Source organism: Choristoneura fumiferana, chromosome 11 (genome assembly GCF_025370935.1).
Source record: "Choristoneura fumiferana chromosome 11, NRCan_CFum_1, whole genome shotgun sequence".
Lineage (NCBI taxonomy): Eukaryota > Metazoa > Arthropoda > Insecta > Lepidoptera > Tortricidae > Choristoneura > Choristoneura fumiferana.
Genome location: NC_133482.1, coordinates 15,512,720 through 15,537,812, shown reverse-complemented (window position 1 = coordinate 15,537,812; position 25,093 = coordinate 15,512,720). Strand labels below are relative to the sequence as shown.

Genomic DNA, 25,093 nt, shown 5'->3' with positions numbered 1-25,093 from the left:
CCGTTGTCATTTCTAACTAACACGGCTAATTCAGCAATAAAGGTAAAAGGCAAATTTGAAGTATTGAAATTAAGCTATTGCTCCATATATAAATCAATAACAATTGTAGCCTAACCACCCTTTCCTTTAAATAAACACAAGACACTAACGGATAGTGGCAAATATATTGCCGTCTTCATTTTTTAAAATTATCAAATAAAGATTTTTCTTTAAACTTTAATATCGCCAATTTGTCTCTGAAAGTAAGAATTGTGACTATCGGATAAATCCAGCAAACAAAATTTTATTTACAAACATTTTTGTTCATTGTAAGGAATAGTTAAAAATCTAAGTTCCCGGCCTAAGAATCATCATTTAAACATGGGTTGGAATAACGTTTATCTGCTATTCTTTTTTCGTAAATTGGGTACGAGTATGTTCTCTTATGCGAACCAAAAGTTATATTAACTAAAACACGTTTCATTGAGAAAAAAAAAAAATATCTGAGTCGTATGACGGCAAATATCTTGCCGTTACCCACTAAAGGGTTAAGTATACAGATGGTACCTAGTACATAAATAATGTTTTGCTATCGTATTTTCTCGAAAAGTTCGTATTTAATTTGCTTTCTTAACTATCTTACTTGGGTGCCAGTGAAGAACAGCGTTATGCTGAGTGGGGCCCAATTAATACTATTCGATGTTTTTTTTAATTATTATTTTTTCTAATGTTATTTTCTGTATATCGAATATGACAATGTGTAAATAAATCTCTCTCTCTCTCTCTCTCTCTCTCTCTCTCTTACTGAAATTTACTGAAGCTAATTACGTAAGTAAGATAAATACGAACTTATACAAAACACGATGGAATAAAATATTTGATAGATCTGTACGCTGTGTAGCCCGCGACACGAAACAATAGCGGTCACCGCAGAAGAACAAAATTAAAAAATAAGGTATGGTGGAGGTGTGAGCGATGCGCGAGGCGGGGCTGGCAAGCGTAAAAGATTGGGCGCCACGCCACTTGCGCGGAAATTAACGGCCATCACTTTACTTGTGTGCATACCGCGAGCTGTTATTGTTTTTTTTTTTTGACCCTAAACTTGGCAAGTTGAAACAAGTGTACCTACTCAATACAAGCCTCGTTGGAGTCTTGTAGAGCTAAAAAAATAACTTAAAAAAAAGATTTATTAAATACGCTGCCAAGTTTAGGGTTGCTTAATATGTTTCTTGTACTTACCAGGAACCCCCTTAATTTTTTTGTTTTTTTTTTGTTGTAGAGGCAATAGAAATGCACATTAAGTGTAAATTTTAGCTTTCTATCTATTAACGGTTGTCGAGATACAGCCCTGCGACAGACAGGCAGACGAACAGCGTAGAACAGTAATAAAACTCTTGTCATCCTTCAGATACAAAACCCTATAAACGTATCATTGAGTGATTTTCAAATGGCGCCTAAGCTATTTTTGCTCAAAGTACTCCGCCGAGCGCCTACCTTACGGGAAACTTATAGGGTATTATTGTATGAAAAAGCAAATTTTTATTTATATTACTTCACAAACTTCCAGGTAAACTAGCTTCAATGAAGCACCTGAAGGATGAAGTGACGACCATAAAGCGGGACATGGAGTGCGGGCTGCGTCTGGAGTCTGCAGAAGTTGAGGTCCAGCCGGGGGACACGCTGGTTTGCTACAAGCTGGTGGACGCCCGCGATAGTACTAGCTGGGACCCTGGCTTCTAGCTCAATATACTGTAGAGTACATGTGGCTTTTTATTTTGCAACCCTTGACTTGGCCACAACTATACAAAAGGTGTTATTAATATACTAAAAACCTCAGACGAAACAGTCTGAAAAAGCAGCTGCTCTAAACAGCAAGCGGTCTATAATTCTTTGACTCAAATTCGACGGAGCTCCGCCGCGGAGCTCCTATTCCGCGTTGATTGTTAGTTGATTTTTAGACCCCTTGCTACTTAAACCAGCTGTTTTTTTAGACGAAATGATCGAAATACATATATGCAATTTCGCTAAAACATTTATTGGCTCTCTAAGAACTAGTCTGCTAAAAAAACTTACAACTGAGGCACTGTCAGTTGTCTGTCTTGGTTAAAAGGTTCATACCAGGTATAATAAAACTGCAGTATTGTATAAAGAGAATGCTCTATTTAAATATTAACTTGATAGGCTTGTGATCTGTCTCACTGGGTCTTATAAGGAAATAAATAATGTTATATCATGATACAACATGGGCAAAATGTTAGAGACTTCATTGTCTGAGACAACCATTTACCGTTTAGAAATTCCTGAACGTAATCTTCTGAATCGAGTTGTGTATAATGGTCAACGCACCCCACATCAAGTAGCCAATCAGCAGAAAACTTGTGCGCTTGTACAGTTAAGGCTATAATTATGCCTACGTGCTATTTTCGATTTCCGTTAACTCTTTAAAAACTTATAACACTCTAGTACGAACTTTAAAAAAACGGTATTTATTAAGACCTTTAACACTGTTTATGCATAATTAATTAAATTGTAAAGGTCGGCGCAAACTGGTCACCGACCACAGCCAACGGTGGATGTCGCGCGCTAAGAATTAGCGCGTTTGTTCCCAGTTATTCAGAATCCCATTTCTACCGATTTCCAATTATACAGATCCTCTTTTCTATGGTTCACATTTCTAGATTACCAATTTTACAAAAAAAAATGGTTCGGGCACTTCGCCTGTCGCTGTCTCGGCACGCTCGCTCAGCTCGCGCACTATAGAGTCGCAGTTCTTCCTAACCACTCCTCACTTCGCTCGTTGTCGTCGTACCTTTATGGTAAAACGGTCTGAGAATTTATAGAGTTGGGAATCTGTTCAATTGTTTGTAGCTCTAAGTGTCTATACACCCATACACTAATACTAATAATAATATTAAATAATACACATTGTAGTAACACCTTGTAATTATTTCTAGCTAATGGACTGGGGTATTTACATAAATGTACAGATAAATTTTTACTTTAACAGTTTTTTGAAGTATAATCGACAGGAGATTTACGATTTACCATTAGCTGAAGAGTTGGCAACGTTTAAAAACTATGTTTAATAATCAGTTGTGCCTCAGACAATAGACTGGAGAAGCCTCGGACATTTTGAAAAATAACTAGACTATTGGACGCTTAAAATGAATGCATTACAAACACGTTGCTTCAAATCGTATATATTATGACGACAACCTATATTATAGTTTGGAATAAAACATGAAAATTAACAAAATAAAAGACAACTCGGCCTCAAATATAACGGAGACATTTAAGCATTTTCCACGCACTTTTTCAAACCTCCATTCTCACGGGTTTTTTAAATTTTGTAATCACTCGCCTTTACCAAATAAAAGCCTTTAAATTTCAAGATTTTTTCCAATAGTTTCCTCGAGTATAATAGAGCACTTTCCTTATACCTACACTATTTGAAAAAACGAATGTTTGTTCTCAGAGTCTTTGTGTTTAATATGTATGTATTTAAGTATGTAACTATCTCCCTATGTATTTAAGTATGTAACTAGCCCTCTTGTTCTGAGAGGAGGCCTGTGCCCAGCAGTGATACGTATATAGGCTGGGATGATGATGTAACTATCTATTTAAGTATGTTTATCCATTATCTATGGGTACTAGGCAAAAATACAAGCTTTACTTACTTTGGGAGGTCAATTGGTGTCAAGTGTGCCGTGGTATTCATATTTATAATAATTTCTGTACACAAGACGGTTCCATTCAAGAACATTTCAAAACACATTATTCTCTCCGATATACTTAAGGCCGAGTACATACTGCCAGTATAGTTCATACAATTTATTTCTTAAATAAAATTGAATAAACTTAGTAAAAACAATGTAGTTAGAAGGTTGGTATTTGACAATGCATTATAGACTCTACGTGGATCTAACGTCCCGGTACATAACAATTTTAATATAAGGACCGTTATAATATGAAGTCTTGAAATCGACAAACTAATAAAAAAGGAACTAAAATTTTTCATACAAAATTGCTACTATGTTCAAGCATGCAGGACTTGTGTGAATCTGTTGCGTTTTACAAGCTGTCTCTTTAGGTATGCCTTAAGTCCGGCCACCTACAAGAAAAATCGTGCAAGTTGCATTAGATTGCGAGGTGGTAAAACCAAGAAGTTTGTAGTGGTCAATCGAATTTAGCTAGACATGTTTCGGGTTAACTCGAAACATGTCGAGCTAAGGTCTTAAGAAGTGAGTTATAAATCCTGGCCGTATACTAAGAAGTGCAAAATTCGAACTTCGTATCTTGCGATTCAGCTGACGCTTATGTTATTTAATACGAGAGTGAGAGGGACGGTACGATACGAACTTCGATTTTCGAATTTCTTAGTAGCCCCTCAGGTTTACTTCGTTAAGTATGAGTGAGTGTCATGGTAGTTTCAGGTTCAAATCTGTCAGATGTACTGGGATTTTAACTATATATGAGGCCACGAATGAAATATTTGGAACATTTAACAATACGATATCGACAACATTGCTCCAGTTCCATTGACCAGTTCATATAATGAATGATAGAATTTCGCCATTTGAACCAACTAGCGAAAAATTCTATCACAACCGATCATTCAAAAAATCTGTCAATTTTTTTTATACTCTATTGTATATGTGGTCATTGTATACTGACAAAATTAGGAATTTTGATGAATTACTTAAACGTATGTCATACAATAGGACTATATATGTGACATTTTCTTTCTCTTATTTTGTAGATCCAAATACCTATGGGAGCCAATGTAGCGATATCAACAGTTTGATCTCAAAACCTATACTGATTTATAAAAGCGTTTATTTAAAATGAATTGTAAAAAACCTGTCTATTTACTTCCTCTAGCACGCCAAATATGTGTTAAAAGCATCTATCCTTTTCTAACTATAATCAATTACTTTCCTCAGTAAATTAAATGTAATCTAAACACATTACACTGTAGTAAATCAAGCAATCAAGTCAATCGGAACGTTAGCTGAACTGTGTAGCTCAAAATAATCCAGTGACCTCCTTTTTAAGACAGCTAGCACAGTCTCGTTTGTCTATCCTACAACAGTTGATAAAAAGGGACGTACATAATTGGCCTCTCGTGCAAGCTTAGGTTATGATTATGATCTGTGCGAAAAAGATAGATGCATTTAACGTAACGACCTCCCACACTACAATCACAAGCGATACGCAATATACATAAATAATGACTATAAAATTACATACAACATAATTTAGGCGATCCATCAAAACAATTTTCTATGCACATGATATTTCTTCTATAATAGTGTATTAATTTATCAACACGAGGTAGTGTCAGTTTTCATACAAACAACACTGAGTTATAAAGCCGGGTCTCCACTGCGCGAGCCGCCTCGCGATGCAAGCGCATGAGGCATGATTTTGTTCGACACAAGGTTTAAAATCGCACCGAAAATGGCCGCCTCGCGTGGTGGCTCGCACAGTGGAGACTTGGCTTAATGCTAGTGCTACATACACTTGTAGTTCCACGGAAAACAACGATAAGGTACTTATCCTGTCTAGTCGCCGCCGCGTATAACAATCGCTAGTGAAACCTAATCGCAGCTGAATCAAGTAAAAAGTTCTCGTCCCATAAAAACCGATCTGATAAATCAGACAACACAAAAAAAAAATACAAACATTGGAACAGAGAACCTCCTCCTTTTTTGAAGTCGGTTAAAAACAGGCAATCAGTCACAAGTTCAACTGTGCATCCAGACTGGGGTACTTATATATGAGTGTAAATATTATGTACGTATGTATTTCCAATAGTGTTATGTGTAAGGAACCTTTCGACATACCAAAGTTCATTTAAAGGTTTTATAGGTATTTGATTTGGCCGGATGTGGCTCTAGATAGGGAGATGTGGTCAAGAAGGAGGCCTTTGACCAGCAGTGTGACACATACCTATTGGCTTTTTTTTATTGATTGAATGACACGGACTATGATACATAACATAACGATGTGACTCAATTTTCGGGGCATTCTAAACCGTGACTCGATAGAAGCCCAGACTCCTGGAAAGAATAACACCTCGTCGTCGGAATTAATAATCAGTGATCACTTGTTAAGTATAAGAATAGCAGAGGTGCATTGCATGGTAACAACACACAAAATAAAAGCATCATTTTTATCAGAATCGCATATTCTTCGCACCAAGGTAAATTGTCAAATTTGTATGAAAACTGACAATCCGTGTTTAACTCAATTTATCAAGATGCCCCTATTTGGCTACCGACTCCAAAACCAGTCTCAACTCAATACAGAACCGATGCTTGACTCAAGCGCACTCAAGCGCTAGATAGATATTGAGAAATTATCAGATCATAAGTAAGTAGGTATATTTTAAAATGTTTGATTAGCCAATACTGTTGATAAAAAAATAAAAAGTCAAAGACATCAGTGTCCATAGACACACGACGTTAAACTTTACGAAGTTAAGAAACGAAACAGAAAGAAATATGACTAAATATTAACAGATTCAAACGATTCATGTCCTCAGTTTTATTCCTGGTGTATACGTCAATAAATAATGCAATTAAGCGCACGACAATACAAATGCACTCTTGTAAGACAGTGAACCTGTTAACATAAAGGATTTGACAGCAAAAGTTGTTTCGCCAAAAGGGGGGCTCTTAATTTAAATAGGAAATTCGATATCATCTATCGCAAAACGTAGTTTAAAATTCAAGTTACAGACCGCACAATTTAAAACTATGACTTAAATTGTAAGATCTGCACGAGCCAAGGTATATCTGACTTATACCTATTCAAGTATTTTTGAGTTACCTACTTATTAAATACAAATGAGAAACAAACCGTTCTATGTATTACATTTTATTAAAATCTGTCTTTTAAACCATTTTCCTATTATAATTAAATTAGGTAATAATATTGATCTACCTCTGTACTGATACTATCTCTGTCTTTTATTAAAATAACGCGTGAAACAGAACACAGATTTACTATAACAGTTTAAAAGGTTGACAGGTTGGCTACTTAACAATTTGCTAGCTAACTACAAGTTCAATTAGTGTAACATAGTTTTGGATATATGCCATAAGCAATAGATATTTTATTGCACAAAACTGAACATTTGTGATATATATAACTTTGAAAGCCAACATCACAACTCACAGTAATAGGTATAAGTCAAAACAACCAACTATAATGCTTACATTAAAATAATTGCCCTACCCTACCTACATTAGTAGCTGAAACTTAATAATTAAAGAAAACTCAACAAGTCTGACAATTACATTTCGATATAGTCTCACAGACGAGTCAACATTTAAAAGTATTAAAAAAAAAACAAATAAATATCCCTCAAGTAACAAGGGTGATAGGCAATCTTTGATTGCGATACAACCTAATATACACTATATTTACAAACGTGAGCCAAGAATGAAATACAACTTACATTTACAATTTACACGTCTATATCAAATCTCATTTCTATTGCTATCTAGTAATCGCTTAATGACCCGGACTCTGCCACGAAAATGTGGCTACGGCATGAATCACGACGTATTAAAACCCTGTACACACTTGCATCGGATCTTCGTCGCGTATCATTTTGCGTATCGACCATCAGTCGCGATACGCAGCGGAGAAACGATTAGGACCGTAAAAATAATACAAGTGTGGACAAGGCTTTAGTCGACTCTAGCCTACACTCCACCTTATCTGGAGCTTTGTTGTAAAATTTACGTTGATTTCGTTATTTCAAATAACTAACGATATTCTGATAATTTAATGCACTATTCATAAAGCTATTGGTATTACAATTGTGTTGCCAGTTAGTATTCGTTTCCCTGTCGTACTACAATTAATTTCTAAACATTTTTGTAAAGCAGGCTGACAATATATTTAGACAGAAAAAGTAAATAAAAATAAACAGATTTCATGCACGTTTTACAGAAATTTCAAATATACCAAACAACAAAGCTCCAGTACACATAACACATACAAGCCTTATCATAGCGCCCACATTTTAAAATGGAATATTTAGGACAGTCAGCTCAGACTCCACATAGCTCGATAGCATTGCCGAATAATACTTCATTGTACTTAATTTACATTAAAATATTTGTTTTTAGCAATAAAAACAAGGTAAACAATTTTGACATGTATTTTTACTGAAAAACTCTTTTTAGAAAGGAATGACCGTTAATGTAAATGCACATCAATAAAATCAATATAACGGGTAAACGCAGTAACAAACGCAGTTTCTTGTGTGTTACGAAAATCGACGAATGTTTCCATGAACTAAACCGCACGTACCGCACTACACAGAGTGTAGTTGATTTAAGATCATGGAGATTTTCATCGCTTTCGGTAACACACAAGATACAGAAGTTCAAACGTTCAGCGTTACCCACCATTAGCACACTACTATTTTGATTGTTACTTGGTGATACTTATTTTGTGAAAGTATTTTTCAATAAAAAGACAGGCCAATATTGCTACCGTATTCCTATTGGTAAAAAAAACAAGGGCATAAACGGTTAAACATTAATCGGCATCACTCAGACGCCGTATTACAAATCAATAAAAAAGTTTTTAATCACATTGAAATATTTTTAAAATTTCTTTTAACCATCACCATGCGTAGGCAATTTTCACATCTAGAAATCAAATGGCATATCGTAGCCTGAGAATAAAAATGTTCCAAATTCGTTGTTATGTCAAAAACATGTCGCGAGATTGTATGCAGTATTGGAAAGTATTCCGAAGTCAATGGAACTTTTACAGGTTGTTGACCTAATAGTGCAAGCAGACGAAGCCACTTGTGATAACTCTTGAAAACAGCGGGATCAGTCGTAAAGAGCCCTTTTTAGACTTCTAATACTCGGGCAGTAGGTAAGTAATTCTTCTGGAAGGTATTAATGAAACTTTTACAGGTTGTTTCGGGGTACACTAGGTTACTACCTTAACTATTCAACTTCGAGTACCCTGTGCCAGCTTAAAGGGAGGGGTCAAAAACCTCGAAATTGTCTTTTTCAGTTTTTTTGCTTTTATCTGTTAGAATAAGCACATTTTGTATCCAACATTGGAAGACCAAGTTAAAGACCATTCAATTTCCTAAAGAGAAATTTGGGGATCTCACACACAGGGCTTCAAATACCGTTAAAAAGTTGGTAACGTTACCGCTGTCAAACAGACTTAACGTTAAACGATGTATTGTTACTGATACTATTTGAAGGGTCCACGGAAAGAACATGTCTAGTCACTTTTTTTTTAAATGAGATTTTAATGCCAAAATGTAGAGCTCACAAAGTACTATGACTTACCATTGAATTAATTAAATAATCTGAAAACAATATAAAATCTATTTTTTTTATCTTTTAAATAAATGGTAACCATAGTAATTGTTCGTGATGACTAACTTTCAAACCGCTATAACTCAAAAAGTTGCTTAGGTAACTAGACACGTTCTTTCCGTGGACCCTTCATTTTTTATCGGTATAAAAATGGTAACGTTATAAGCTGTTAATTCAATAGTACCGTTACATGATTACTTCTCACTTCTACATTATAGCGGCGTCCCTGTTCATCATTCTGCTAAATCGGAACTGCTGTTTATGCTATTAGATCTACTTAACAACGATATTGATGTGCTTGTATGCAATTCGTATCAAAATATAATTAAGAATTGCAATTTTTTACATGACAAGTAAAACTACTGTACGGATTATAGATGATGTATTCGCGATTATAATTTTGATCCCGACGACGATGAGTCCATTTCAAGTTTGGTCACGGAGAAACTAAAAAGAAACATTACCGATTGACGTAGTGTTACTTTGGTAACGTTATAATAATGTGAATTGGGTAACGTAACAAGCCCTACTTACTATGTAAAGAAAATTGTATGCGAATACAATCTAGGGCTCTTCAAGGCTAGAGTGAATAGGCTGTTACTGAACCAGTGAGATACACCTTTGGCTTCATCTACACTTTACATCAGGTGAGATAGGGGTCAATCACGGTCAGTTTTATGTAAATAAATATATCGTTATTAAGTAACGTTAATTGGGTAACGTTACCATAATGTTAAGTTATCAGGTAACGTTATAATTTAATACCGGTGTTTTTACGATTTTACCGTTACGTAACGTTATTTATAATATGAATTTGGTAACGTTAACAAGCCCTGATCTCACATGCGTAAATCTCGATTCCGCGGAAATGGCTCAATATAAAACAAAAAGTACTAACCATGTTATTTCTGAAATTTCGATCTGCTTCGTCATATGGCTCGTTTAGTGCGTGGACCGGCTATTCAAGATATTTTTTTTCTAACGTGACTTCTCATCTCGCAGAGTGGAACAAAGGATTCAATGGAGCATTTTTATTTCGAGGTAACAATATGTTAGCGGAGCTGCCATCAGCATATCAGAGCCTTAGTGGTGCCGCACCTCCTATCCTTAAACGACTAGTCGACCAAATCGATCCTTTCGAACCTTCTGTGGGAGCGCGCCTCCCCGTTATGGGTCTTCGCAGGCCGCGCCCAAGTATTCACGCAACCATCCGCACATGCAGTGACAAAATAATCTGACCTGAACTGCAGAGCTGTCAGTCTTTCATGAGCTATCTTCTTACACACCAACGGTTCCAGCACCGGACACTCGTCAAACCTGGGGCAAGATGGCGTCCCTATTAGTTTAACCGGGTCGTAGGAATCAGTCTGAGCGCCGGCGGATTTCCCCCTCAATGCCACCGTGTTGGTCGCTGAAGTTTTCTGCTCGGCGGGCTTCGAAGTCAAACTGAAATTCCTTCGATGCTCCGAGCGACGCTCGCCGAACGAGAACCCTGCTAATCGTTGCGTCAGCGAGTTCACCCCCAGCGAGCCTGTCGTTTCCTCCTTAGCCTTCCCAACGCTTATGTTCAATGTTGAAACATTGTTGACTTTCGTCGTTTTCGTGGCCTTCCCGCCTGAAGGTTCCCCTGACGCGTTTTGGCTCAGCTCCGCGTGTTTGTGACCGATTTTATTCGTTTTCGTGGTTTTCGCTGGCACTTTCATCCCGGGCACACCGTTGGGGGAGAACGCTGTTTGACTGTGGGGCGACAAGTGTGCAGACGCGCGCGCCCGGACCGGCGGCTTCAGAACATCTTCGGTCAAATCCCACAGACACAGCTGAGTGTCTTGTGAAACACTGCCTAACCTATAGCACTGCATGTCCTCTTTTTTCTGTCTATCGTCGTCCACATCCTCACTATCGGGGTCGGTGAAACTTACGACGTAAGGGTCGAACGCTACCACGGAAACCCACGACCTATGGCCCTGTCCTCGGGCGACCACTCGCCGTTCGCTGAACGACCACACCGTGACCAAATCGTCCTCACCGCCCACGACCACATACTTCCCGTCGGGCGACCAACAAACGCATAAAAAACCACCGAAGTACGATCTCGCTCGGCCTATCAGCTCCATGGTGTCATAATGGAATACTCTAAGGAACCCGTCTTGTGAGACCACGGCCAAGTTGGTCCCGCATGGTGAAAATGCGAATTCGTTTATGCAGCTGCCTTCGGCGCCTATGACCCACCTGTATAGCGGGTTTCTAGTTGATTTAGTCCTACATGTGTGTATGGAATATCCATCTCCTTGTTTGAAGAGTTGGTAATGTGGTGCCGTCGTACCGCAGGTTAGCTCCTCATTATACACGTAGAGTTGGCCGGAGGCGTGGGCGGTTATGAAAAGATTACTGGACCCGGGAACCCACTTGATGCACGTCACTCGGGTCTTGTCAATCAGTCTCTGAAAGAGAATTTAATTGGCTCATTAGTAACGAATGCATCACATCTCGCATTTAAAAACAGGTTATTTTAATGTCGCTCGTTCAGGGCACTTTGTAATGGGCATTTTAAAACCACAAAGCAATTCGGAAAATAGCCCGTTAAAGTTTCGCGTGACGTCACGACACTCGAGCTTTGACACGCTTTATCTTTGCATTTAGAATTAGAATTAGAATCGTTTATTGCAAGTCACATTACAATTCAAAGGTTTTAAGGTTTTTGTTTTTAAGGGTTTTTTCATTATTTTTTATTTTTTTTTTTGTTTTATCCTCCTACTCCCCAGAAAAGTACTTAAGTATTGTAATTTGAACATCAAACTCCATCATAAATGACAAAGTTTAATGTTCATAAATCAAAAATTTGACTTGGGCGTTAGGAGGTAAGTAATGTCATAATTTTTTGCCATAACATTATTTTTTAGGAATCTAAGTTATTGTCAGTACTTACTGCTTTGTGATTTTTATAAAACAGAAGATTAACCGCCAATACGTTTTCGTTCATACGTGCCCGTATCGCCACCTACACCGAATCTAGGTATTAGAACCACCGAATCTTAGACAATGGCGATTAAAGGGTTCAAAAAGGAAATTGTAGAACATTAAGATTGGTTTTTTGGAATCTTTTTGTATTTTTTATTTCAATTCCAAATTTTTACTTTTACGGTCATCCCGTAAAACCACCAGTGGTGACCATCAGTGGTGTAGCGGTATAGCACGCGGTACGGATTACCGAGGACCTGGGTTCGATTCCCAGTGATGGTCTTATTTTTCTGTTTTTTCTGTGCATCTATATTTCAGTTTGTATTTTCAATTGTAGAACAGATTGGTCTATAATTTTTCTTTAATGATTTTGATACTTGCATTTAATATCTTGACCGCTGCAAGATAATTTTGTAGCTACACTTGCCTATCATCAGTGCTGTAATCTTATCATTTATCAGATCCAATCTCAAGAGCTCCATCTACTACTTATATCTTTCCCTAAACAGACATATTAATAAAGTGTATATCCCATCAAAACATTAATGTGAAATGAAAGCCAAGTTCAATATTATGATATATGCCTTGATTGTTAACTTCAACGGCAAAAGAAGTGAGATCTAAATGGGTGCCAAGTTCAATTGTCAGTCCTGAAATTATTTTATAGCAACTTAAAATATAATTTCTGTATTGGAACGTAATTTAAAAAAAATAGCAATCCTCTCTTTTTATGTGTGTTGGCAACACTGAGTCTCTTGGCCTCCGACCTCTGACCTAGCCGGTCATATTAATATTAACATAATTAAGATTGTAACTAAATGATCTAAATAAACCACTGAAGACCATAATAATATTCTTTATTTAACAACAATACATGGCGCAGTCGGAGAAGAACAAAGATTACGAAGATTAAAGAAGATTCCCACACACGTGTCACGGCGAACCGGCGAAGACGAGGTATTTATTGAAGTACACCAATAATATTAATTATGGCAGATAAAGAGCCTCAAATAGAGTCCATAGCCCATGCAGGTGCCGTTCAATATACCTTGCCTCAAGGTTTGAACTTAGAAAATCTCGACAACTGCTGGCCTCAATGGCAGAGGTTTAAGCACTCGTTTCGCAACTTCATCACTGCGGCGGGTTTTGAAAAGTTGTCAGAGACAAGAAAAGGCGCTATATTAATAAACTGCATAGGTTACAAGGCACAAGAACTGTACTTTAATGTATTAAAAACCGATGACGACCAAGAAAAGGCGAAACTCGAAGATATAATTAAGATATTTGACAGTTACTTCAAGCCGAAACAAAACGAGGTAATTAACAGCTTCAACTTTAATAAAAGAAACCAGGAAGAAGACGAAACATTCGACTCATTCTACACGTGCATCAGAAAAATCGCGGAAAATTGCAACTTCGAAGAAATGAAGGACAGAATGCTACGTGACAGAATAGTGATTGGAGTCAGGGATAGGCGCACACAACAAAAACTATTAGAAATCAAGGATCTAAGCCTGGAGCGCGCAATTGAAGTCTGCAGATCGGCGGAGCTCTCCAAAGAACACATCAAGACACTGAACAGTCCGTCCAGGGAGGTGCTTGCAGTCCAGTCGCAGTCGCAGACCCAGTCCCAACACTCACACTCCAACAATAGTAATAAAGATAAGTATCATAGATTAAAAAAGCCGAATGTATTCAATAGTAATAATAATAACTTCCATAGTAAAAAATATAATAGCAAACATTACATGTGTCTGAAATGTAAAACCGAGCACGGGCCAAAAAATTGTCCGGCTTATGGTAAAACTTGTGGCAAATGCCAAAAGCTCAACCATTTTAGTGTTGGGTGCACTTATAATAAGAAGGTGCATAATATTAATAATAATGAGAGTGATTCAGACAATAATATTCATGATTTATGACTAGTCTGCTCCATAGATCTCAGTAAAAATGAATGGACAGAGCTATTAAGAGTGAATAATAAAAGAGTGTTGTTTAAGTGTGACACAGGTGCGCAGATCAATGTGATCTCACAGCATGATCTCAATAAACTTGTCGATGATGAAAATAATATTAAAATGTCTGAGACAAAAACAATAATAGAGGTCTTTGGTGGTAGGCACTTAATGCCAATAGGAAAAGTAATATTAAAAGTCTATACTAAGAATGATGAGGACAGTTTTGAGTCTGAGTTCCTAGTAATAAAGGAGAAAGCTAAACCAATTTTAGGACTCAAGTCATTAATACAATTAAAACTTTTGAAAAACAATAATATTAATATAGTCAAAACTGATGCCTCAAATGACAAGGAATTAATTATTAATAAAAATGCTCAACTTTTTCAGGGTGTGGGTGAATTTAAAAACCCATTGGAGCTACGCGTTCAGCCAGGAGTGGAACCAGTAGTGAGACCCCCACGTCGAGTGCCTAACGCGCTGATGACTCGCCTTGCGGAGAAGCTGAAGTCTCTGGAGGATCAACAAGTAATTGCTAAGGTCGAACACCCAAAAAGTTTTGTGAGTAATCTTGTCATTATCGAAAAGAAAGATGGTTCATTAAGAATTTGTCTAGATCCCAAAGATTTAAATAAAGTGTTAATTAGAGAACACCATTTAATACCGACATTAGATGAGATAGTACCTAAATTAAGTAATAAAAAATATTTTTCAGTACTAGATCTGTCTGATGGATTTTATAATATTAAATTAACAGAAAAGTCTAGTGACTTGTGTACTTTTAATAGCCCTTATGGCTGCTATAAATTTTTAAGATGTCCTTTTGGAATTTCTGTAGCCCCCGAAGTGTTCCAAAGATACAGCGAAACAGCGTTTGGTGACATTCCCGGTGTGGTAGTTTATTGTGATGACCTTTTAATATGTGGAAATTCTCAGCAGGAACATGACGAAGTATTAAATAAAGTATTTGAACGTGCCAAAGAACATAATGTCAGATTTAATAAAAATAAATTTCAATATCGATTAACCGAAGTGAAATATTTTGGTCACATTTTTTCTGGACAGGGCATGCAAATTGATCCGGAAAGGGTTGATGCCATTAACAGTATTAAAAGTCCAACTAATAAGAAGGAATTACAGATATTCCTCGGTATGGTCAATTATTTAAGAAAATTTGTTCCAAATATGGCTACTATTGCATCGCCTCTCCACCTTTTATTAAAAAAGGATGTAACTTGGTTGTGGACCTCAGTACATGAAACAGTATTTAATAATATTAAAAAAATAATTACAGAGGCACCCATTTTACAAAATTTTAATACTAAATTACCTATTGTACTACAATGTGACGCTTCAAAAGATGGACTTGGCTGTTGCTTATTACAAAATGGCAAACCAGTCTGTTATGCTTCGAGAAGTCTGACTCCTTCTGAGCAAAGATTTTCTCAAATTGAAAAAGAATTATTAAGTGTTGTCTGGGCAACTAAAAAATTTCACTATTTTATTTATGGAAATAAGTGTCAAATATTAAATGATCACAAACCATTAGAGAGTTTATTAAAGAAACACATACATGATATACCGTCACCCAGACTACAAAGATTAAAATTAAAACTATTAAAGTATGACATAGAGTTCACCTATTTAAAAGGAAAATTAATGTATATTGCTGACTTTCTGTCTCGCTCTTTCATGAATGTTAGTGATACTGATGACACTTATATGTATGAAGTTATTCACTGTGTAGGTCTTGCTCGCTACTTACAGTGTACAGAGGAGCAGAAAAGTGAATTAATATTAAATACATCACAGGATGATGAGTTAGTAAAACTCATAGGCTTTACTATTAATGGTTGGCCTGACAATATTAAAGATGTTCCTGATGACTTACGGTTTTATTACAAATTAAGAGGTGACATCACAACCGATGAAGGTTTAGTATTTTTAAAATCCAGATTAATGATACCTAAGTCATTGAGATCATCTATCATGCATAAACTACATGAGGGTCATTTAGGCACAACAAAAATGAAGCAATTAGCTAGGAATATGTATTACTGGCCTAAAATGGATAACCATTTGGAAGAATTCATAAAAAAGTGTTTTGTATGTCAAACTTACCAAAATAATAATATTAAAGAGCCGCTATTATCACATGAGGTACCAGATTTACCCTTTTCAAAACTGGGCATAGACATCATGGAATTTAAAAATAAAAATTACCTGGTAATTGTAGATTATTTTTCTAAATGGATAGATATGAAATTAATGCCTAATAAAAGTGCAACTTCAGTAATTAATTGTTTAATAGAGGTATTTTCAAACTTTGGAATACCAAGTCAAATAGTTTCGGACCATGTACCTTTTGACTCTAAAGAATGTAAGAAATTTGCTTCAGATTTTGGTTTTAAATTTACTTTTTCAAGTCCAAGGTATGCTCAATCTAATGGGATGTCTGAACGAGCCGTCCAGATTTGTAAGAAAATATTAACTAAATGCTGTGAAGATAAGACTGATTTTAGATTAGCGTTGTTACAGTATAGATCCTCACCTGTGTCTGGCACAAATTTTTCACCAGCTCAACTTTTAATGAATAGAAATTTAAAAACTAAATTATTAGTGTCTCACCAGTATTTAAAACCTAAAATTAATTTAAATGTTCAGCCAGAGTTTAATAAAATTGCAAACCGCAATGCCAAAAATTATAATAGAACAAGTAGATATAAAAAAGAGTTCATTGCTGGGCAAAACATATGGTTTAAAAAAGACATGAATGATAAAACATGGCTTCAAGGTAAAATTATTAGTAGTAATGGATATAGAGCTTATGACTTAGTAGATAATAATAATGTGCTGTACACAAGAACCTCTTTCTATATCCGACCAGCATAACTTGATGATCCCCCAAGACGGGCTTGCTCTGTACTAGTCTCTACTTCACTAATGTTGGCTGAACGAGTAGCTGCAATGTAATTTAAGATGATGTTATAGTATGAGTGTATAACATTTTGCATTGTTTAGCTTTGCTCCTTAGGAGGGGAGGAAGAGTTTATAATAAGAAGTATAATGTGTTATTTTGTTTTAAGAAATATAAATTTTAGTTTTGTTTTAAAACTTTTGAGTTGTAAACTTACTCTAATAATAAGAAATAATAATTTTAATTTGTTTAACAGTTATAAAAACTTTTGAGTTGTAAACTTACTTTAATAATTTAAGAGGTTGGAATCCCCACTAATTTTAATTAAAAATTGTTTGTTTAAAGGGGATGATGTATTGGAACGTAATTTAAAAAAAATAGCAATCCTCTCTTTTTATGTGTGTTGGCAACACCGTGTCTCTTGGCCTCCGACCTCTGACCTAGCCGGTCATATTAATATTAACATAATTAAGATTGTAACTAAATGATCTAAATAAACCACTGAAGACCATAATAATATTCTTTATTTAACAACAATACAATTTCTTCTTATAACTTAGGATAATATATTGAAGTCTAAAGGTCGGACTTGGCTACTTTTTTTATATGCAAATTATATTAGCCTTCGCAAGTTTTAAAGCTGTAAGTTCTTATCTTGCCATGAAGCAGCAGTGCTTGCACTGTTGTGTTTTGGCGTAGAGAGTAAGACAGCCGGTGAAATTACTGGCACTTGAGGTATCCCATCTTAGGCCTCTAGGTTGGCTACACATCTGCAATCACCCTGGTGTTGCAGGTGCCTATGGGCGTGGTGATCTCTTACCATCAGAAGACCCACTTGCTTGTTTGCCATCCAGTCAAAAAAAAAGGTAGATAGGCGCATTTGCAATCCCCAACACCATGTTAGGTACTAAAAACTCACCTCTTCATTATATAATTTACTTAATTCCTTTTTAATGGGATCTATGAGCTGTATCTGGCCTGTGGAGAACCCGATGACGAGCGAGACACTGTCCGGTGACATGGTCACAGTGTTGAAGTCGTGGCATGTCGGGTTCGTGCCCTTATACATCTTCTTGTCCACGGGCTTCGTGAGATCAGCTGCCTGAAATGGTTAATGCGGTATTAGTGGAGAAAGTATGTAGTTTCCTGTGTAAAGGCAGCAGAGCAGTTTAAGGCTGAGGACTGGAGCGACAGGGTAATGCGGAGCAGACTTGTGGACTTATGTAATGCGGAGTGGAGTTGCAGAGCTACTTACTAACTCCATGTTCATTGAAAAAGGGATTGTATGCAACTCTCTTGATAGATTTTTATCGCTCTCACTGCTCTGCTGCTTCGCTCTGTGGCAGTGGACAGGCAGCTTAAACTAAAAACGGAAGACTTGTGGGGCGTCTCAGTTAAGGTTCTACATTCCATTTTAGATGTCGTTGCTCCAACTTTAGCATTTATATTTAATAGCTGTATAGATGAAGGCGTATTTCCAGATTTGATGAAATATAGTAAAGTAGTTCCTATTTTTAAATCAGGTGATAAAGATAATCCCTCTGATTATCGTCCTGTGTCCATCCTATCAGCGTTTAGCAAAATATTCGAAAAAATAATGCTGACGCAAATGATCTCGCATTTTAATACCCATAAAATCATGCATCCACAGCAGTTCGGATTCACAAAAGGCAGGTCTACTACAGACGCGGGTCATAGTTTAGTTAAATTCATATTGCAAGCTTGGGAGGAATCACATGACGCTATAGGTGTATTCTGCGACCTTTCGAAAGCTTTTGATTGTGTGGATCATGATACTTTAATTTGTAAGTTAAATTTTTATGGCATTCGTGGCCTCGCTTTAGAACTCATTAAATCTTACCTCACACAAAGAAAGCAAAAGGTAGCGATTAACGGAACGGTATCGGAGGGATCTGTGGTCGAAATGGGAGTGCCTCAAGGATCCATTCTTGCCCCATTCCTGTATCTTATTTATGTTAATGACCTTACTTATATGGTAAGCCAAAAGTCGGGTATAGTTATGTTTGCTGACGACACGTCTTTACTGTTCAAGGTTAGTAGAAAAGATACCGACTTCATTGAGCCCAATGAAACCCTGTCCGTGATATCCGCATGGTTTGCTGCCAATAATTTGTTACTAAATCCTAAGAAAACTAAATGTATTAAATTCTCGTTGATAAATTCATCTAGCTCGAATTCAGTTTCTAATATAAAGTTAAATGGTCAAACTATTGAATTTGTAAAATCAACAGTATTTTTAGGAATAACGCTCGATTCTAAACTACAGTGGGGACCTCACGTCACAGCAATCGCGGGTAGATTGAGCTCTGCTGCTTTTGCAGTTTGGAAAATACGGCAGCTAACCGATGTGGCGACGGCACGGTTGGTGTATTTTGCTTACTTTAATAGCATTATTTCGTACGGCCTTATTTTATGGGGATCTGCTGCAGACATTGAGTCAATTTTTATCTTACAAAAGAGAGCAATTAGAGCAATTTATAATTTGAAGACGCGTGAATCTTTAAGATCTTTTTTTAAGGAAACAGATATCCTAACCCTGCCGTCGCTTTATGTTTTTGAAATAATCATGTATGTTAGGAAGAACATATGTGATTTTCCCACTAACGTCGATAAGCCAAAGGCTACTAGAAACACAGGGAAGCTTAAAGTTCCATCTTACAGACTGGCTAAAACCAAAAAGTCTTTTCTGGGAAATTGCATACGTTTTTATAATAAAATTCCAAAAAATATTATAAATGAAACGGATACAAAATTCAGATCTATTGTCAAGAAGACATTAATATCAAAGGCGTATTATAAAGTTAATGATTATATCATGGACAGGGATATTTGGAAATAATTCCGATCCGCATTAGCGATCCCTTCAAATAGCGAACCTACTGTGTTAAAAATAAAGTTGTGTTAAATACTTGTGATGTATACATATCATTTAATAATATTGTAAATCTGTTTTAAAAAAAAAAATATATATATATACCTCGTTGAGTTTCTTGCCGGATTCTGCTCAGCAGAGGTTTTTCCGAACCGGTGGTAGATTTTTTTTTGACATTCATAAGTGCTTGTTATAGCCTAAATTGAATAAAGATATTTTGACTTTGACTTTGACTTAAGTGGTTGAGCAGTTGTAGTGTTCAAAATAATTAACAGATAATGAGCAGCCGTGGTGGCCTAGTGGTTTGACCTATCGCCTCTCAAGCAGAGGGTCGTGGGTTCAAACCCCGGCTCGCACCTCTGAGTTTTTCGAAATTCATGTGCGGAATTACATTTGAAATGTACCACGAGCTTTGCGATGAAGGAAAACATCGTGAGGAAACCTGCACAAACCTGCGAAGCAATTCAATGGTGCGTGTGAAGTTCCCAATCCGCACTGGGCCCGCGTGGGAACTACGGCCCAAGCCCTCTTGTTCTGAGAGGAGGCCTGTGCCCAGCAGTGGGACGTATATAGGCTGGGATGATGATGATGAATGAGCACCAGCTCTAGTCCTTAATCAAGGAAGAGCAAGATTGTCAACATCACTACCACGCCTCTCAAAGGCGCCATCTAAATTTTATTTTGCACTGGATATTGCAAAATGGCGCCTCTTGCCATCTGGCGCCTTGAGTGTGGTTACACCCCTTGCTCTAGGACCAGTGCTGACGACAAACGCTCATCAATTTGTATTGTTGATTGTACAGTCACCAGCACCAATATGTGACACAATAAGCGTGCATAAATGAGTATTTCTCAAAAAGTTGTCCCATCATGAAATTGACAAGAAATCAGTTTTGTCAAGAAATTATTAACCCAAAGGAACGCAATCTCACTTCAACCCATCTGCTTATAGTCTAGGGACTGATTGCAAGATCAGAATCAGAAAAAAAAAAAAACAAAGGACAAGATCATAAAACAAGACGCATGCTTAGTAATAAACGGGCCAAACTCAAAATTGGTGAAAATTTAGTTATTGTACTAAAACGGCTTATATCTGAGAGCACTGTCGGCTCTCTTTCTTAAACCAGTCTAAATCGGGTATTATAAAGAGATAGCACGACTTGGTGCGTTTTACTTTTAACAAAATTGCAAATTTCATTTGGTGCTAAAGCAGCTAACTTCAGTCATGTTCCGACTTACTTGCAAGCAAGAAGTTGGCTTTCGTGAGCCATTTGAAGATAGATTGTTATTGCAAGAAGGAAAACATGAGTATTTTGAATAACTTTTAAGCAAATAAAAGCATATTTGGATTTACTTCTTTTTAGCACAAGATTCAAACGCAAAATGAAGTGATGTAATTCGGATTGCCTCGTTTTATTAAAAATAATCCTTGAATACTTGGTGTTGTATTAAGTCTTGCATCATTTATTATTTTTATTATTTCGCTACATTTTGCTACATTTTGTAATAAAGTGATATATGAATGCAATGTTTTTTTTAAACCTTAGCAATATTATTAAATATATAAAAACAAATTGGTTTATAAGAAAAAAGTGCAAGTAGACATTATATACAACGTTAGGAATTATAAAAAACATAGTAAACAAAATTAAATCCTACCAAATAATTCAACGGAAACGAGAAGTGCTAATTACTTACAGCCTTATTCATAAAAAAACCTTAATTGAGGTTTGATCGGTCTGTTACTTAGCAGACTGATTAAGCTTAATAGACGGTTGTCAAGAAGTATGATTCATAAACACTTGCTAGCAGTCTGCTAGTTGTTGAGCTGCTGATAGACGGATTAGACGCGTTATGTTGGCCACCTTGACAAATCTAAGACAAAAAATGGCCTAATCGATAATTTAAAAAAAAATTGACAGCAGTGACAGCAAATTAGCAGGAAAAAAAATAAAAAGCGAGTTGTTTGTTTTCCCGCCATTTCCGATTCGCATGTTTATGTTGTGCAAAAAGCCATAATTATGTTAATCATCCTAAATTTTTTTCATATTTATTGTTAATTTATTGTTGCTAATTTAGAGGATTTTTAAATACAAATTCCTGAAAATAAATTTTCCAGTTTTTTTTTTAAATCTTTGCGTAGCCCTGCCTTCACTATAAATATCTTCGGTATGGTTTTTTGCTCTTGTCAAAGTCAGCTGTTCAAACTTGTGGCGGCCATTTTGTGACTTAGCAGGGAGATAAAGGAGGGTCTACGGTCCTCTAACTTTAGCAGAGCCTTGATTGACTGATTAGCGCTAACAGACGTTTATGAATCATGTTTTTTAGCATCGGGCCTTCAAGGAGCCTTCAAGGAGGCTCTAACTTTTTATGAATAAGGCTGTTAAACTTTAAACTCGATTTGCCATAATTCACGATTTTTGAGTTAAGACCGTTTATTACTAAGCATGCGAAGAAAACGTTACGAAATCTTGTGAGGAAAAAATCGTAATTTTGTAACTACATCAAAACTTTCTATTGAATCCAACAACAAAGTTTATCTAACTTTTTATCACTTTTACCACAAGGTTTTGTATATATTTAAAAACAATATTACTTATTTCTTGTGGTGAAATAGCGTCAGGATCTTTTTTTCTTTTTTTTAAATGAGTGCACAACTGAAATTTTTTAAAATGGACAACTTTTTGAGAAATATTCAAATATCTGATACAACTCTATTTCTAGGGCCGGAAGGATGTGTCAGATATTTTTGCATGCTCCGCTGCGGCAGATATTAATGCTGGTGACTGTACACACACAGGAGATTGCTGGAGTATGTCCATGCTAAGAGGCAGACTAGAGCAGTGTCGACCTTTCTTTGGGTTATACCCCTGGCTGAACATTCAGGTCATTCACCCTTTGTAAACAAGTGCAGTCGTTACCCCTCATGAACTACAATTTCACCTCTTTGGGGATAACTGCCTTCAGGTTTGGAACCAATGCACAACAGTTTTTGACATCATTCAGTTGATATCTTTAATTGTTCTTTATTGTATTAGTGTAGAAATTGTTACACAGAAATGGCCTCTATGAAAAGAAATTAAAATTTAGTCTTGGATGCTCGGATGTAACATACAATGTATAGAAACAAATCCCCCCTTGACTATTATAACAATAAAAAATTCAAATTCATTTGTGAATTTGTGTGGGATTGTCACATTATTCATCGCTTTAGGAAAGCAAGGATGAAAAGTTATTATTATTATTTGTAATTATTTTGTATCATCATTTTCTTTTGTATTTAATATATGTGATTATTTTCATGTTTTTAAATTTACAGCACACTGGTATAAACTGCAATGCTGTAAATTTTCATTGGTTTATAAATGAATAGTGCTCTAGTATAACGAAAAAACATAGTCTCTAGAACATGGTAAAAAATTAGTTAGAATATTTTCATGTTAGTTTTTTCTTTAAATTAAAAGTATTTCTGCAAACTAGCATTACATGGGTTTTCTACCTTGGCATGATTGACTATATTCAAAACTCAGACTTGAGAAGAGTTCTTGGGGGTGACAAAGCCATTTGCATTTACCACTTCTTTATGCATTATACATAAACAAGTTGATTGTATCAACCATAAATAATTTTTAATGGCAGATGGTCAATTTAAAATAGTTTTCAAGTACAAACTTCAGCAAATTGTGCAGCTAGTGTACAGAACTAAATTCTAATTAGAACCAAGAGCAAGGTCCATCAAGTCAAGAATGTACATAATGTTAGCATCAAATATCAATGGCATGTAATAATTTATTTGTTTCAGGGTCGGCAAACGACATTCAACATTAAGTAAACCAGTTAGATTACTAATTAGAAACTAATATGCTTTGCTTGTTCATGTTGTTTTATGATATCACACAACCATTTGGTTTTGTTAACTTAAAGTTAAGTACTTAGTTACAAAGTATACAATGTAACTTTGATGTAAAATAGAAATTTAGTTCTGCATACAAACATGTTACCTGTACTGGCTGATACAACAGTATCACATTGTTATATCACAGCAATCTAATTGTTGTTGATATAATAAAAACAAAAATACTAAGCTTTTAAACACAACTGTCCCTGGAAAATATCATACATTCCAGTATGGCATAGATCAGATCAAGTAATGCTTGCCAGTCTTCCACCATTGGAAAAATTGGGTTTTTGATCACCTGTAAAGTGGCATAATAGTAGTCTACAAAACATCTACAAGAAGTATTCAGCACTAAAAGAAATACCGAGTTTACATAAACATACCTTCTTGACGCCTCTGTACACATAGACATAGAGCTCCTTGCCATGGTTGAAGCATATCCGGTCGTCAGCGGGGTGACCGTCGGAGCCGGGAGCGGAGCCCGGGCTGGGTGGCAACGACACCAGCGACACCCGCACGTGCCCGGAGCCCGACCCGCTGGTGTACCCGACGCGGTTCGGCCGAGAGTACTCAGACAGAGTCATCAACCGGTAGGTCCCCTCCCGAGTTACGAACTGCGTCTTCACGTCATCCTTCCCGCCAGAGTCCGACTGCACAGCCATATTATCATAGTAATATCCTGTTATTATTCATAAACTCCACCGTAGAACACCCGATTAAAATTGACAGCTCGGCCGATGAACACAACGGAATACGGCCGAAGCACAACGCATGGCGCGCTCGCGTGCACCGATCGGGATCATAAACATTTGACCACGTTTTAATTGTGATTTAAATTGTTTATTTATTAGTATAAAACGTAGAATTCGATATTTCTCGTCCATTCAACTTCAACATAAAAAGTCAGCTGCGGGGTTACCAGAATACTAACACGAGATAATCAAAGTGATCATCTGATTTTCCAGAAAATTACGTGTAAAAGAAAACTATGTTGAACACATCACCTTTAGAAACTGAGATAACAAAAGTGAATCATTGAGTAGTTGAATTCCATTATTTATGTATTCATGAGTAGAAGAAAATTTTTTTTATTTAGTTTCTCAGAAACAATAAAGTTAGGGAAAT

General features: G+C 36.4%; 2 protein-coding genes across 2 annotated transcripts in view; one reads left to right on the top strand and one right to left on the bottom strand.

Annotated features, from left to right (window-relative positions):
* Positions 1–1,740, top strand: part of mIF2 (mitochondrial translation initiation factor 2) — a gene marked incomplete in the record, with an annotated part of 18,352 nt that extends 16,612 nt beyond the window's left edge. Inside the window, 1 exon segment of the mRNA XM_074093927.1 lies at positions 1,547–1,740. Within this exon segment, the coding sequence (XP_073950028.1) occupies positions 1,547–1,719 (173 nt within the window).
* Positions 1,741–2,119: 379 nt separating this feature from the next.
* Positions 2,120–24,983, bottom strand: LOC141432861 (WD repeat-containing protein 20). The gene is made up of 3 exons (XM_074094662.1): positions 24,352–24,983; positions 18,097–18,279; positions 2,120–11,788 (listed from the first exon to the last, which is right to left on the bottom strand). The coding sequence occupies exons 1-3, from the start codon at positions 24,628–24,630 to the stop codon at positions 10,463–10,465; spliced, it is 1,788 nt and encodes a 595-aa protein (XP_073950763.1). The 5' UTR covers positions 24,631–24,983; the 3' UTR covers positions 2,120–10,462.
* Positions 24,984–25,093: the final 110 nt, after the last annotated feature.